The sequence below is a fragment of the Saccostrea echinata genome, unplaced genomic scaffold, assembly GCF_033153115.1.
Source record: "Saccostrea echinata isolate AGI-Se365-2 ecotype Australia unplaced genomic scaffold, CSIRO_AGI_Sech_v1 ptg000033l, whole genome shotgun sequence".
Lineage (NCBI taxonomy): Eukaryota > Metazoa > Mollusca > Bivalvia > Ostreida > Ostreidae > Saccostrea > Saccostrea echinata.
This window is the reverse complement of record NW_026889782.1, coordinates 30454049-30471517: the sequence shown is the minus strand read 5'-3', so window position 1 is coordinate 30471517 and position 17469 is coordinate 30454049. Positions and strand designations below refer to the sequence as shown.

Below are 17469 nucleotides of genomic sequence, written 5' to 3'. Positions count from 1 at the left end.
ATATGGTAGCATCCTCAGGTAGTGTAGATTCAATTTTGTTCAAATCATGACCCCCAGGGGTCGGGTGGGGCCACAATGGGCGATCAAAGTTTTACATAGGAATATAAAGGAAAAATCTTTAAAAATCTTCTTCTCAAGAACAGCAAAGCCATGATTGGTCATATTTACATGGAAGCATCCTCAGGTAGTGAAGATTCAAGTTTGTTCAACTCATGACCCCCGGGGTCGGGTGGGGCCACAATGAGCGATCAAAGTTTTACATAGGAACACATAGTAAAAATCTTTAAAAATCTATTTCTTAAGAACAGCAAAGCCATGATTGGTCATATTTATATGGAAGCATCCTCGGATAGTGTACATCCAAGTTTGTTCAAACATGACCCCTGGGGGTCGGGTGGGGCCACAATGGGTGATAAAAGTTTTACATAGGAATACATAGGTTAAATCTTTAAAAATCCTACTCAAGAACAGCAAAGCCATGATTGGTCATATTTAAATGGAAGCATCCTCAGATAATGTAGATTCAAATTTGTTCAATTCATGACAACCCCCCCCCCCCCCCAAACCACTTTTATATTTAAACTTTTCAACCTTTCAAGACTGAAGTGATTTCTGCTTTTCCTAGCCATAGTGCTCAGGTGAGTGATGTGGCCCCTGGGCCTCTTGTTTGCTATAATATTAGTTCGGAACTTTCAATCCGCACTTATTGATGTTTTGATAGAATGTTTAATATAGAACCTTTAACTAAGTCTTTTCAATCTTTCAAATAAGTTTATCAATTCCTTCAGATACTTCCTTCATTTCCTGTAGATAAATTAAGTGTATTCATCATTGGTATATAAGTTTTGATATTGCTAGAAAATGAAAAAAAGTTTCCCAAAAGGTGTTAAAATCCTTTTTTTTTCATTCATTTAAAGTTGATTGATTTGTCTAATTTTGTATACTGTTATTTTGTATTTAGTTTCCGACTTAAATTTAACCAAACATCAAGAACAAGGAATTTACTTCTAGAAAATAATTCCTGATTTAAGACTGTTGTTCTCTTCAATCCAAATTACTTCAGTTTTGTTTAAATTAATTTACAGCAAAGTGCAGCAATATAAAAAAAAAATCAATAATCTTTAAAATTTCTGAGTTTCTTGACATTAAGAACATGTAATATCAGCAACCGACTAACATAATTTCTTGGGTAACTTGTATGTACAGAAGTTTCAGTTAACAGACATTGGAAAAGATATTGTTGTTGGAAATTGGAATCTTAATTCATGACAAAGATCACTAAAAAATCATTTCAAATTTATCACCTCGAACAACGATGATTCTACAGTACATATCCATGAAAATCACAATATCCAGAAAAAGAAAAGAAGAACAACCAGAAACTCGACGTTAAAAACTAGATTCATCTCAATAGCTTTAAAATTTTGTAGCATTTGCTAATAAGCAACAAAGTAGACGCTTAATACCTATATTTAATTTACATTAATCGGTGATAACATAAGGGAATAAAATCGGATCAATAACATTTTTCTATAATACGTCAAAGTCAATAGCATAAGTACATTATCAGATAAAATTAAATACATTACACTATTAGACGATTTCAAAAACAGCAAAACATCATAGGATAATATTTAAAAATTGCTTAATAAGATAGAATGAATGCAACATTACATGCATAATGATATAAATTCATTATAGTTTTAATATTAAAAAATGTAAGCAAAACCTGGTGTTATAAGGAAAATCTAATAATATCATTAAATAACAGTAAAACAACACACTTTGTGAGAAATGCTATCGAAAAAGTATCTATTAAATGTCTGTCACCAGTAACAGGGATATCAAGCACATTCAAAATCATCATGAATCACTCTAAGTGACGTTTCATCATCCTCAGTGTTTTTTTTTTTTTATTTCACTGTTTTCAATGTATTCATGGAATAGACAGCACGTCTTTTTATCACAAGAGTCACATTTATTTCACTGTTACTAGTAATTGGAATACCAATTACACGTCATAAACATCATGTACCGCAATTATTAGTGAGGCTTTATAATCATGTAACAAACTTCGTGAGGCTTTATCATCATGATCTAGTGTCTCCTTTATCTCAGTGTAACCAATAACTTAGGATATATAGAGGTTCCATCATCATGTAATACACTTAGTGAGGTTTTATCATCATGTAATACACTTGGTGAGGTTTTATCATCATGTAATACACTTACTGAGATTTTATCATCATGTAATACACTTAGTGAGGTTTTATCATCACGAGAGTCTCCTTTATCTTAGTATAACCAATCATTAAGGATATAGAAGTTTTATCATCATGTAATACACTTAGTGTGGTTTTATCATCAAGAGAGTCTCTTTTATCTCAGTGTTACCAGTAACTTAGGATATATAGAGGTTTTATCTTCATGTAATACACTTAGTGATGTTTTATCATAATGAGAGTCTCCTTTATTTCAGTGTTACCAGTAACATAGGATATATATAGAGGTTTTATCATCATGTAATACACTTAGTTTTATCATCATCATGTAATACATCATCATGTAATACACTTAGTGAGGTTTTATCATCATGAGAGTCTCCTTTATCTCAGTACCATATTGGACTGTTGGATACCAGGGACTGACCCAGTTCTCAGACGACCAGAGACCATTTAGGTAGGTGGAATGGCAGGAGTTAAACCACCAACCCCCTCTCCAGTTAGCAGCACAGTGATATCCAGCCCTGTCATTGTCTCTGTCCGGGGTACTAAAGTACATCCCAGAGGCAAAGTCGTCACTATAACCAGTTAATAACATCCTGTCACCTATACCATAAATGAAAAAGATATATTACAGTTATTTCATTGTTATTACTGCCAACATAAAAAAAACGGCCAAAAAAGCAATGGTTGCCCAAAATAACGGCATAGATAGAAAGATAGAATTTTGCCTTGAAATATTTCAATTATTGAGCTTTTCTTTCAGATATTTTATGAAACTATTGATTTCTAATAACATATAATATTTATGTGTGTTTGATGAACTCTCTCTCTCTCTCTCTCTCTCTCTCTCTCTATCACGCACCTAAGGTTCCAGTTACTGGTCCTCCAAGAGAAAGTTTGTATTTGTTTGCCTCATCAGAAACAGAGAACTGATGATATAATTCATATAAAGTTGTGCCACTCTGTAATGTGATGGAGACATACAAGGATGAGTTCCGTCCCTTGGTTAAGCGGTGAATCACATCATTTCCTTTAATATTTAATGTGTCAATATATTAGTTATCAAAAATGTTAATTTCAGGATCAATATAGTATAATACAACACAATTGTAGCCTTTTTGAAGAGGTCAATCTCTAGATATATAAAATCTTAGAAAAAGCAAATCAACCCGGTACCAACTGCGGGGTCGATATGGTTTCTATAAAGTCTACATATCTAGGGGTTTTTTTTCGAATCAAAAAACTATATTTATTTTATTATTTTTCATATGAGAAATATCTTTAATGTCCATATTTGTAATACCCAATAATTTTCCTCATTTAAGGCTTTGTTATGTCATACTCATTAAGACGTCACAATTACAAATTAGAAATGAAGATCAGTGGCCCTTTTCGCAACCAAAAAGAAAAAAAAGAAAAAGAAAAGAAAGAAAAAATCGACTCAAACCAAACATTTTCCCAATCCTCAGTAAGCATCTAATCTGTAATAGGACACAGAAATATCTTCTATTTCTACTACATTAGATTGTGTTGTAAAAAAAAATAAGAAAAAAAAAATATTTATGTATTTATTAAAAGATTTCAGCGTTCTCAAATTTTTCCTTAGTCGTAAGAATTTTTGTAAAAAGGGCCACTGTTTTTTCTTTTTTTTTCTTTTTTCTTTTTTTTTTTTAAGAAACAGCCAGTTTGTATTGATTATTGTGATGTCACCACAATTTTTGCTTCACAAAAGATTGTTCCCAGTTTTTGAATCATCAGGTTAATAAGCTTTTTAGCATCTTAGAATAGAAACACCCAGTTAATAAGATATTTTATAAATGATTACGGGATCTACTTTGACCCAATCAGATATCTGGGAACGATGGAGAAAAATAATAAAAGCAATAAAATTGCTCCGAACAATATTATTATCACATATTTATGTTAGTAATATAAGTCTATTGTATTGTTGAGATTCAATACGATAATTTAAACACTCAAAATATGATGAAGTTAATTTGTGACAAAATATAGAAATAAAAACCGAAATTTGCACACTTAAGTAAACAATTGTTCACTAAAGAATGCACTTCACTTTCGATACTAATGTTCACTTAAGATATGAAATATCTTATAATATAAGATATAACAAATACAAAAAAATATACCAATCCAGTAAGAGTCTGCAGGGTTCCCAAAACCTTTTCTGTACTCCTCCCACGATTTGTCAAAACTCACAGATCCGCTCATCCTTTTCTGAATAGCCTATCAATTTCCATTCATTATTTGAAGTGTCATTTATTGCTATAGATTTAGAACTAAAAATGTGTAAAAAGGAAAATATATGTCTCAGATAAGCTCCTCCCCAAGAATTATGCTAAAAATGTATCTGTTTATCTAGATATTGTTTTAAGAATGAAATGTTCCATAATACTCATTGGAGAAAGATACATCTTAGTAAAAAAGTTATTTTCAATTCCAATAAAAATATCTTTTACAAAAAATGTCATGTAGTGATATGAGAATATAAAACAATCTGGAAAATACTAAACTGAAAAAAGGGAAACACATTGTTTTCACTTGTTTGCAATATCTTCTATTCTTCGATAAGATATTTTTCTATATGAGAAAGACTTGCACATCTTTTAATTTTTAATGATTAATGATAAACGTGATGACTTTAATTTATCAATGGTCAACTTCGCTTACTTATGTAGCAATATACCTTTATCACCTCTCTCATTTGATTCGATACGGAAGAACACGATCTACGTATTCAACAGTTTCGTTTGAAGTCAGTCATCAATTTGCAAGTTTTTGGTCGATACAATGGCCTTGTCTCCAAACACAACCTATCATTGATTCAAATGCTGACTGACGTTTTTCGTACTAATTGTTAGGCCATTAATTACACACAGTGTTGTCTACGGTCCCCCCCTCCCCATTTTTTCCCGATGATGACAAGGGGCGGATGTGACCGGTCGGCAGAGGATGCTTACGTATCCATAGCACCTGTTCCCACATCCGTGTTTGCTCTGCTCCTGATTTATATTGTTTGAATTAACTTTTGAGTTTGAATACTTTTTGTTATCTCCATATTATTCATCTATCAATCTCTCAGAAAGAGGTAACTGAATTATTATGTGAAATATTCATACGAAAAGGAGATTCTTTTTCAAATCAATGCGATAAAGGTATATTTTCATTCTCTGCTACACCTGATATTTATTTTAAATATGAATATATTTCTTATACAAATCAGAAACTATGCGAACATATTTGCATGATTATGAACTCAAACTTATTAGCTTAATAGTGTTTTAAAAGTTCTAAAAATGATCAAATGATTTAGATACATGTTACCAAAAATTAGGGAAAGGTCACTAAGAAATTGAATGTAACAAGAATAGGAATGAAAGACAGAACGGAATCTGACCCATCTGTCTGGTGTTTGGATATTTTAATAGAAAAAGACATCAATGGCAAACTAATAACATATCTTTATGACAAACGTACTGACTTCAACTTTTCTATCATCAACTTCCCCTTTTTTGAGAGCAATATATCATTATCAACTGCATATAGCGTTTATGTATTCTATTTGATTCGATACGCAAGCGCATGCTTTACGTACTAACAATTTCTAAAACAAGGCAAGCTATTGATAAACAAGTTGATGAAACAAAGATATCAACAGTCTCGTTTGAAGTCAATATTTCGCAAATTCTTTTATCGAAACAATGACCTTGTTAGCAAATAAAATCTATTGTTAAATCGAATGTTGACCTTTGCTTTTCATACAAATTTTAAGGGTACCCGGGGTAGCGCAGTTGTTAGAGCGTTTGCTCTAGAGTCGCGGAGTAATGAGTTGATCCTTACGTCGCGGGTTCTAATCCCACTGTGGGATTTGAAGATTGGTCCTTCGCATGAGCCCATATAAACCCAGGTCCCTAGTCTCAGTAGGTGCTAGCATGAAAAAGATACCTCACTGTTCAAAGTCCCTTAGTGCCGAGTATAGGGTTAAAATTTGCAGCTCTCCACCGGCAAATAGTGGCGTCTCCGTATGAGTGAAAAATTCTCTAAAGGGACGATAAATAAACAAACAAGCAAATTGTTAGGCAATTATCTCTAAACTGAACTGTAAACGGTCTTTACCGTTTCCCGATCATGATAAGGAGATCACGGCGGGTGTGACCGGTCGAAAGGGGTTGATTTCTCCTCCAAGGCATCTAATCCCACCTCTGATGTATAAAGGTCCGTGATTGCTCTGGTCCAAATTGGTATTATTCTGATTGACTTTTGACCTTAATTGCGTTTTCGTTTTCTTCATTTTTCATCATTCAAGAGACCGTTGAAAGACAATTGAAAGATTACAAAATTTGTTAACTGTCCTCACGGAAAGTCTACGACTGAGACATTACTTACATGTGCAATAGTATGATTTACTGTTTTGTCAATAAAATGCATATCTGAAAATGGTGAAGATAACGAACAATGATTGACCCCCCCCCCCCCAAAAAAAAATCACAAACAATATAAATCTGTAAACATGGCATAAAACACGGACCCCCTGAAATTACAGAGGTGGGATAAGTTGCCTAGGAGAAGTAAGTATCTTTAAGAAATACCTGTCATTCAAGTACTATTCAGCATTTTAATACCAGATTTGAATTGAAAGGTTATATCTTCCAGCGTTATTTCATAAGAGAGAGAGAGAGAGAGAGAGAGAGAGAAGGAGAGAGAGAGAGAAAGATCAGTATCTTACCGTCCACAATCCGCCATTTTCATCCATTTTACAATATACATCTACTGACATGTTATTTCCAGGGGGATAAATTTTGTATATACCAGCTGATACGCTCTGTCCTTTAACACGAAGGTCATGACAGTCGATACCAAGAACTATATATATATATATATATATATATATATATATATATATATATATATATATATATATATATATATATATATATATATATATATATATATATATATATATATATATATATATATATATATATATATATATATACGGTAAGAAAAGGTAAATTGAGATATACGGTAAGAAATGGTAATTAACATTCGATCTTAATTAACCTACAAATCAAATAGATTTTATTTATAATCACTACAAGCATATAATATCAATACTAACCATTAGGAGGGAAGTAGTGTCTCCAGCCAGTTTCAACTACTGTTATTTTTGTCCTATCACAGGGATAATAGACACACTTCTTTTCTTTGGCATTAAACCCAAAGCAGCCACACGTGAAACCACAAAGAGCGGAACAAAAGGACAAAGAGGAGGCATTATTTTCTGCTGGGAGTTCATTGTCTGACTTTTTGTCATCAAAATCGAGATTGGCCAAATACCTTTGAGACACAGCCTTTGCTAATTGTAGTGACACCGCAATCAGGAAAAAACTGTGGAAAACGTACATGTTACAATTTATGAAAAACGTACGTATAAAGTATTCAACGTCTTTGTAATTACAGAAGATGGAACGTTTAGCTTGGATAAAACGAATATAAATCCACAACTCTTTATTCATTCTGACGAAATTGGCTTCCAATAGTCGATTCTCCATTTACTACTAACGATTAGCTATTGGTTCCCTAGGTTAAAGGCGGAGTTGAAGTGACAATTCTGTGCATTGAATGATAAACACAGAAATTTAACGCAAAGTCCTCTTTTTAAACTTTACAAGGTTAATTATAGTTAGACCCAGCGCAATCTGGAAAAAAATGTGGAAAACGCACATGTTGTACTTCACCATAACTGTAAACTGTTACCTTCTATTTAAGTTTAGAAAATGTCCTTTTCAATAGCATAAGACAAATACATATATGAATTCAAAATGCTTGATTTATCTGAAAAATAGTTATGAAATACTCAGTGCTGCCACTCAAAAATGAGGTACAAATATTTATTTTGGTTAAGGGCGAATTGAAAGGAAAAATATTGTGCAGTTTAAATAAGAAATAAAAAAAAATCAGAGCAAACAATTAGTTCATAAGAGGCTATTTGCAAACAAAATATGTTAATGTAAAGATATGAATAAGATTGTGCCTAATGAAAAAGTTTTCGAATTTCAACGGATATTAAACATATCTGAAAATTTAATTGTAAGTTCGGTTTTAGTTACCAAGAGCGAACATATTCTACTCTTCGTTGCCTTGTCTGTAATATCATGTTAATCGATTCTAAAATTTAACAATGGCAAATACCAAAAAATAAAGAAATACTTCAAATTTCCTTCTGTTCCTGTGAAAACATAAAAAGGGTGTACGTAACGAATATTCATCGATCTAAAAAAAAATATACAAACAATAAAAATATGTGAACAAGGCATAGAACACAGATCTCTGAACATTCCAGACGTGGAATCAAATGCCAAGGAAGAGTAAGCATCCCCTGTTGATGGGTTCACATCCCCTGTTGATGGGTTCACATCCCCTGTTGATGGGTTCCGTCCTGAACCCTTTGTATTGAGCTTGTAGACGAAATATCCCTTAGTCAAATTTTATATAAAATCAAAGGCCTGACAATTGGTATGAAATATGTCAGTGAAAATACAATCAAATGATAGATTTTATATGTTAGCAAGGTCATTATAACGACCACAGACTTTATGAAATGCTTACTTTTAACGAGGTTGTTGAATTCCCTGTAACAGCAACTAATGAAAAACTAGTAGGCTAATAAACTAACACAATTAGTGCCAATCAGAATTCCAGCAGTTTGTTGGAAGACCTGGTCTCCGAAGACTACATAGATGTTGTCAATGAGGAACTCCAAAATCCTTTTTTAAAAACTTCAGAGTACTTTTTTTTAAGTCTTTCCCATTCTATCGGGTACTTGAAAATTTGGAATCAATTTTAATAAAACAAAATTGTTAATCCAATCTAATTGTTTATTTTCGATAAAGAAAAACAGGAAATTTACAGTCATTCTAAAATAAAAAAAAAATATTATATAATAAACTATAGAATGTTTTCTATATTAAATCGAGAAAGAACTCACATATGGCAATATACTCTGTATTATAATGTTAATTAAAATAATGCAAGGAAAAAAAAGAATAAAAAAAAACTTAAACTAATTTTGCACGTTGGTAATATTCATTTAAACTCACGAATATATTCATTTTAAAGTACTAGTTTAAAACAAGCATTCTGGGAGTATTGCATTAGCAATACTAGTCCCCTACCGGCACAGTGTAATCTGATTCCCGTTAAGAATTGAAAATGCCATAATTCCGTCAAAAATAGGGACGAAATGCAAACTTGATCTATAACTAATCAAGGTAAAGTCACATATCAAAAATCAGCTCAATATCTGAAAGCGTTTAGAAGAAAATTGCGGAAAACCCCTAAAAATTGAAAAGGCCGTAATTCCGTCAAAAATCAATGACGCGGAACGAAATGCAAATTTGGTCTGTAACTCATCAAGATACACTCACATATACCAAAATTCAGCTAAATATCTGCAAGCGTTTAGGAAAAAAGTGCGGAAAACCAAGTGAAACAGACAGACAGACAGACAGAGGGACAGACAGACAGACAGAAAGACGGACAGACAGACAGTTAGACGGACAGACGGACGGACAGACTCAGAGGAAACCTATAGTCCCCTCCGGTTTCACCGGTAGGGGACTAATTACTGGACAATGTACACGCAAAGTTTATTGCTGACTACTAATTTTTCCTCATTTTTCAATTCTATTCAAAAGAAAACTTAAGGCAGATAACATACAAATTTATTAACATTTTAGTAGTAAGAACAATACTCACAATAATGCATCTCTGTGCGTCCGTAAATGTAAACTTCGAAATTTTTAAACATGTTTTGCATTTTATGCAAAACAGAAACATCCATTAATGTCGTTATAAATTTATTAAAAAAGACACTTTAGTTGTATTTATTTCATTTCGTTACCACACTATTGAAAAAAAAACCCCACTTTTTCATGAATTTGAATGGCTGGAGGTTATAAGATAGGATTGGATATGGTAAGATTTATCTTCTTAATGTTCTTAATTTTCTAGCGTGACTACTGATTCCTCAATCCTATATCCAGTTTGCAGGCTATCCAATCCCATCCCATGTCAACTCACAAGAGAGAAACACTGCAGGGTTCTCCACAAGGGGTTTTACCATGGCGGCCCGCCATGGTTAAATATATGTGCGCCATGGTTAAACGAGCTGCGCCATGGTTAAAATGGGCGGCCGTCATGGTTAAATTTTTATTGCATTTTAGTATATACACCTACTTTTTAATGACTTGAGTAGTTAATTGTGTTTATACTACGACTGCCATGCATCTGGCATGCCTCGAGGGAAAGCGGACTGTGCAAACAAACACGGTGGCTGATCGGCGACTATGCTGGGAAGCGTGACAATGGAGGGTCAATCAGCTGAAGATCAATATCTTGAGAATTAATTATCCTGTAGTATACAAACATGTAATTTCGGGAAATTCCAACGTGTTCACTATTTGATAAAAGATCATAACGAGCAGTAGGTATGCCAAGAAAATTGAGCCCTTTCAAAATTTCCTATTCTTTGTATTTAATCAATTCCTCATGCTTTGTTTTCAAGTATTAACTTTATTATCTTTCTGATAAAATGTACGTAAGTGCCAATCGTCGTCTTAATTTTAGAGTTACCTCCCGTTTTTATGAAACTTCGCGTGGCGCTATTCTTAGCACGGGCACGTGGAGGAATAAACAATGGAGGAAACTCGGCGAAAATGCAATATGTAGAAAAAATAACGTTTAGAGAAAAAAAGAATAGAGAAAGCAAAATTACATTAATGCAAATTAATGCCCCCGGTTATACTAAGTTACTTTTACCATGTATGCCACCAGTAAGTTTTCATAGATCATGCAGTTAAAAAAAGCTTAGGCATTAGTAGAATGTCGGCTTTCGTTTGTTTGTGTGTCTGTTAACTTTTTTTAAAGTACTACCAATTCATCAGTTTCTGTCATATTTAAATAAAACTTTTTATATAACAGGCAACATCAATTCTGTATATCAGTTTTTGAAAACTGTTGCCATGGTTACTCTATCAAAACATTATTTTGAAATTCCTTCAAAATGTTCCCACCGTTCACGGTAGCTCAGTCGGTAGAGCGCTCGCTTCGTGATCGGGAGGTCGTGAGTTCGAATCTCGGCCGCGACAGACCTAAGTCGATAAAAAATAGGTAGCAACTGTTCCTTCGCCATGCGCTCGGCACTTTGAAGTGAAAGTTGCGGGTCTTTCGGATGAGACCTTAAAAACCGAGGCCCCGTGTCACGGCAGGCGTTGGCACGATAAAGATCCCTCACTGCTCAATGGCCCTGAGTGCCGAGTAAAGGTCAAAATTTGAAGCCCTTCACCGGTATATGGTGACGTCTCTATATGAGTGAAAAATTCTCGAATGGGACGTAAAACAATATACAATCAATCAATCAATCAAAATGTTCTACAGTTTTGGACCAATTTTGGTACATTTTTAGAGTAATTAAGATACATAATCCTTTTTATTTTTAATTTTTTAGCTTAAAAAATTATTGGTTATTTCAACTTTTTGTGCTGCAGTGGTTAAGTTTTGTGAATTCACCAATGGATTAATGAAGGTTAGAAAGTCTAACATGCATTCCTGTTTTTGGTCGCATTGCGCCTTCGCGCAGCTTCCTCCATGGTTAAATTTTCAAATGTGGAGAACCCTGCACTGTACTTGTTGTCAAAATATGACAAGTTTTAATTTCTATTCTAAAACAATTAGAAATGAAACACTTTAATAGGGATTGTCAAAATATGTCTGATTGAAATGTGACATTCTTTTAAATAAGGAAAGTTTTGGCATGTTTTATCCAAAAACTGGTTATTTGCTGACTGTATATATATAAAAAAAATGTTAATGTCCCGAAGGAGAACCTGAGAAGCACCAATCATTTTGTGAGAGACTGTGCCCTTTACAGACTCTGCAGATTGTCACCTTTTCATACAGGCGCCGTGTCAACCAGTATAGAATCGTTCATCTTTACATTCATAGTAGAATATAAACCGAGTGGGATAATGCTCGGTAGTTAAAATGAAATAAAAGATGAAAAAAAAAAAAAAAAAAAACAGTGATCGATATAAAGAAAGAACCTACGAACAATACTAATCTGTTAACAGGGCATAAAATACGGACCGCTGGAAATAAGGTGCCAAAGGAGAGTAAGCATCCCCAGTCAACCGGTCCCATCCGCCGTGCGCCCTTTATATTGATGAGGTAGACGGAATAATCCGCAGTCAAACTTAGAATAAAATCAAAGGCCTTCAATTTGTATGCAATATTTCAGTCAAAATACTACCCAGTGATATTGGTTATATTTGCGAACAGGGTCATTATAAGGACCATAGAATGTACGAAATGCTGACATTAAACGAGGTTGTTGAAATCCCTGTAACATCAATGTAAATCATATACGTACCAATTTTGATGCAACTAGTATATCAGTAATCTGCCTCGGTTTAAGAGTTGATCATACTCAGAGCATGCTCTTGAGTAGCGAATAAGTTGGGAGTTATAAATACCATATGCAGATGATAGCAGAATATTACTCAATAAATAAGGAAAATTGACGATGGAAAAGGTACGTCATCTCGTTTTCATACAATTTTGTTGTTAGTTGGCCTTATTGCCTATATTCAGTACAACATCTAAATATGAAACAGATGTGCCAGACTCTGTTTTGTCTTTTAATCCAACTTCACTGGGATATATCGAATCAATATTTGAATTGAGATAACTATTGTTAAATGATAAAACGCCATCGATATATCTGAATGTCGAGTTTAATATCAAAAGAACTTAAAAACAAGTCGGTTTATAAGTTCTAACAGTTTTTTTTTTCACGGAAATGTGAAGATAACGAACAGTAATGTTGCTCAAAATTCCATAGACAATGCGAAATGTTGACCTAAAACAGGATTTTTTTTTTCAAATTCTTGTACCATCAACTTATCGGACAGTAGTAAACTTTTTTTTTACACACAATTAATATGAAAATCATGCTTTTGCGTATTGAATCAACTGATAGACATTAACCCCATAAACAAGTGAAAATGATATATTTCGGTTTCTATGGGATATGCCAGGTATGTTATGAAAGGAAATGGAAAATGCATAGTACCTTCGTAATATGTATACTTTTTAAAAATATTTGTAACAAAGTAACTGTATACATATAGGAAAGGGTAATATAGAAATCCATAATGAATAGGTTTGTACTGCACTCGGTACCACTTATATAGCATATATCAGCTGTGTGTCACTTGACTGGTATATAAATAGAACTGCTAAACTGAATGTAGAAAATGACGCTAGTGAAAGGGCATACTCATGTTTTTGGAAAAAAAAAAAAAGGTTAATAAAGGTTCACATCGTTAACCGAAAAGTGCTCGGAGCTAGTTTGTGCTGTTTGGGAAGTACTGGTGATTATGCCTAAGATGCGTACAATAGCTTAAAATTCTGTAATGAATAAAAAAAAATTGTTATGCAGATCAGAATCAGCTCCCAGAACTTTTAAAATGTACATAATATAAGCAATTGATATTCCATATTTCAGCTCAAACAGTCTAGTCTATGCCCTTGCACGCTTATCGTGTTAGCGACACTCTTTACATTTTTTGTGGCTGTTCAGCTCCATAGCAATAGATTATAATTTATATCTTTGTTATAAAGAAACTATAATTTATATCTTTGTTATAAAGAAACTATTTTCTTTTTTTTTATTGATTGGATTTTTAAAAAAGCGATGGTTTTATATTTATTTAAGTATTTTTATAATTATTAATACATTGGTTCCACTCCTTCGGATCACTTTTCCTGCGTCAAGTCAACGCCAGTGACGTCATTTATGACATATTATCTGCTTCTAAGTGCTCTGCAGTATAGTTAACAAATTTGTGATTTTACATGCCTTTATTAAGAATGCATGCGAGTTGTTAGTTACGCAACATCATGTGGTTGAATTGATTTTAGTCGCTTGTTGAATTTTTCAATGATATCACAATGAAACTTCCCATAGGGTGCACCACAAATGTGAACTCAGACTTTCCTTAACGTTATTGAGTATCAAATCAATATAGGAATGAAAATGATTATTGTTAATTGAAAAAAGGTCGTTGATATAGTTTAATGTCAATTAAAGGCTACAGTAAGAAACTTTTTCTTTTCATGTTGAAGTTTTTCAATAAAATCTTCCACAAAAGAATACTCATCTATGTGTGTGTTCCCATGGCATTCAAAAAGACAGAAAACTATGTGACAGATATTCTTTGTAGAGAGAGAGAGAGAGAGAGAATTTTTCATATTTATGGGAAAAGAGTACCAGTTATTTTCCCATAGAACTCTATACAAACCTTATGCCTTCTCAGTACTTTACTCATTTACTCATGTAAAACATTGCAATGAAGTAGCAAAAATTGATAATGAGAGTTCAGTACAAGTTCTACGATACAACAATACGAATTACCGTTACTTTTTGAAAATGTTTAAATATCTTTTTGTTTTGTATTCTGTTAATGTGAAATGTCTTGTATTTGTCATTCTCGTAAAAAAGCGGTAAATTTTCAATAAATAGACATCTTGTTTTGAAACCTGTCCTTGTTTAATGATCGATTATCCTTCCAGTATTTCCTACTCTTTTTGAAAATTTGGTTGTTCCATCAAATAACAAAAAGTGAATATTCTTTAACCACCATCAATAAAGTGGAACTTGAGAGTTTGTCGAAAGTATAAAGATGTTAAGCCTTGTTTAGAATTTAAAACTCGGAGTAAAAATATGACTTTTTTATTTAAAAAAATGTTTTAAATGAGATCAAAACAATTCATTCTAATATTAAACATGCAAGTGCGTGCTTTAAAATAGTTGTTTTTTTTTTCTTTGAGGGAGATTAATATTTGTAAGATCAAAAAGAATATAAAGTATGTAATAAACATTTTGTTAATATTCATATATCAATTTGCACTCGTCCTTTTCTTCGAAGTCCCTTGTGCTTAATCAAATCAAATAAAATATCAATTAAACATACACAAAGTTTTATGCAAATAAATAAATAAATTTCAAATGTAGCTTGTTTCTTATTTAAATCAGCCTCCTGGGTATATCATTTGATTTGATGTTTTCAATTATTTATCTGATTATAGACGTAGAAATATCAAGAATCATTATTTAATGATAATACTTTCCTTTTATTTCAATGGCTTCTACTTATATCTAAAACTTTTTAACCAAAGATAGATCCAAAAAATAATTCAAGTCTATACTTTGATACATATGAACATGTTATTAAAGGGACAGGGACAAAGATTCGGAGTTAATATTTTCTAAACTGTCCAGTTTAATATCTTAATTTATGTGTTGCTAAAGCATTTCAAACCGAAATAGATGCGTAATTAGAAACTTCATTTATCTGCCAACTATTAAAACAAGGAATTTCGGGACGCGTTTGATTGACACACATCCTTTCACGAACTACACTTTATCCTTAATACTTAAGAAAAGTAGAAATTTTGTTGTGTATTTACAAAAAAAAAAAACATTAAAACTATAATCCAGAAAATTCAGAATAGAATTGTGAGAAAGCAAAACAAACTCACCAGTATTGTCAGTCCGTGCTCATTGATGTGTGCAGGGTAAACAAATGGAACACACCCGGTAAAACGTGTCCTGTTCAAAAAACAGATGTTGGACGTGATGTAAAAAAGAATATCGTCGTCATTGAATTCTAAGAATATTCGGGTAAATTTCATTCATTAGACTGAATTAAGTTTTTGAATTAACAGAGAAATTTAAAACATAAACAATGAAAATTTTAGTTATTCTTTTTCACAATATGACTTAAAAAAGACCAAAATTTGTCTCGTAAATATATACCTATCTCCTTTTCATTCTCTTAGAAAGGTATTCCTTATTCATTCCTCCTTAAGCTTATAAGGACATTCATGGAAATGGCCATCAATTCAGGCATGTACGATAATTTTCCCTAATGTATCAACTCCCGTTCAATTACTGTTTACAGCCATATTAAGGCATGGAAGATGAACGGTATCTAGATGATTTTTTTTATATATATTTTGACTCGTATAGAAGGTTTTTTGGGGGGGATATCTGTGATTTTTTTTTTTTTACTAAATGATTTTTAGGGAGAGGAAAAAACTTTACCTACATAAATATTTTTCTTTATTTGGGATCGTTCAAATAATAAATAGTTTCTTTGTAGGTGGAGTTCGTTCATGTATTGTGTGTTTTTTTTTATTGTGGGAGGAATCGTTTGTGTAATATGTGGAATCTTTTGTGACAGGAATTGTAAGTATTTGAGGTATGATGGTGTGAACGTTTTCCAATAAGCAAATACAACCTATCGTTAGGTCATATTTTTGATTGACTTTTTTTCATACTAAATTTGACAAGTGAATATTCAGTCTATCTGTTTAATACAAAGGGTTCACATAAGGTTAAACCGGTCGACAGGGGATGCTTACTCCTTCTAGGAACCTGATCCAACCTCTGGAATTTCGGGGATTTGCGTTTTATGCCCTGTTCACAGATTTGTGTGTTGTTTGTAGGGTTTTATGTTATCGATCACTATTCCTTATCTTCTCCTTTTTCAAGTTATGTGAACATTCCCATACCTTGTAAACATTCACATTGAATTAAACAGACTTAATTACAAAGGCAGCTGTAAATATTATGTTCTTCTTTTGTGTGGAGTGTTTGTAAATTGTAATATACATGTATTTCGCCTATCCAGTTGTGGCAATATTTTAAAATGCGCAGGACTGTTAAGGCGTACTTAGAATAAATCAACGGAATATAAACGTGCATAAATACATACCATTTTAAACTGAATTAATTTTTGTAAAGCTACTATATTATCACATGACTTTAATTTTAATTGAAATAACATTGTATACCCCGCTCGGTAGGGAATTTGGTTTGGTCACGTTATTTGACAGTCACGTGATAAATGCATGTAATGGGTACTGTATGTAGGTCATAAACAAATTTCAATATCGCAAGGGCATACCCTAGTTAAAATTAAAAATTTCAGTAATAAGTTGTGTCTACATAACTTCTAGTTTATGAAAAGTGCTGCTGCTTTAAAAAGAATTCGCATTTTATTAGTTTAAATTTCAAGTTATTTGGCTATAGTCGAAATATGTGTGACCTTTGCCATGTATTTTATTTATTCATTTAGTAATGCTCTCGATTTCAGGAAAG

General features: G+C 32.6%; 1 protein-coding gene across 1 annotated transcript; it reads right to left on the bottom strand.

The window, feature by feature from the left end:
* Positions 1–2574: 2574 nt before the first annotated feature.
* Positions 2575–7648, bottom strand: LOC133198401 (ficolin-1-like). The gene is made up of 3 exons (XM_061334496.1): positions 7363–7648; positions 3088–3255; positions 2575–2828 (listed from the first exon to the last, which is right to left on the bottom strand). The coding sequence occupies exons 1-3, from the start codon at positions 7646–7648 to the stop codon at positions 2575–2577; spliced, it is 708 nt and encodes a 235-aa protein (XP_061190480.1).
* Positions 7649–17469: the final 9821 nt, after the last annotated feature.

Bases quoted from the DNA above. Each gene is read 5' to 3' on its own strand.
- LOC133198401 (XM_061334496.1), bottom strand. From the start codon at position 7,648: ATGTACGTTTTCCACAGTTTTTTCCTGATTGCGGTGTCACTACAATTA. The intron at 3,256-7,362 runs GTTAGTATTGAT...TAAATATTAAAG, and splicing joins ACACTACTTCCCTCCTAATG to GAAATGATGTGATTCACCGC. The intron at 2,829-3,087 runs GTGCGTGATAGA...TTTATGGTATAG, and splicing joins ACCAGTAACTGGAACCTTAG to GTGACAGGATGTTATTAACT.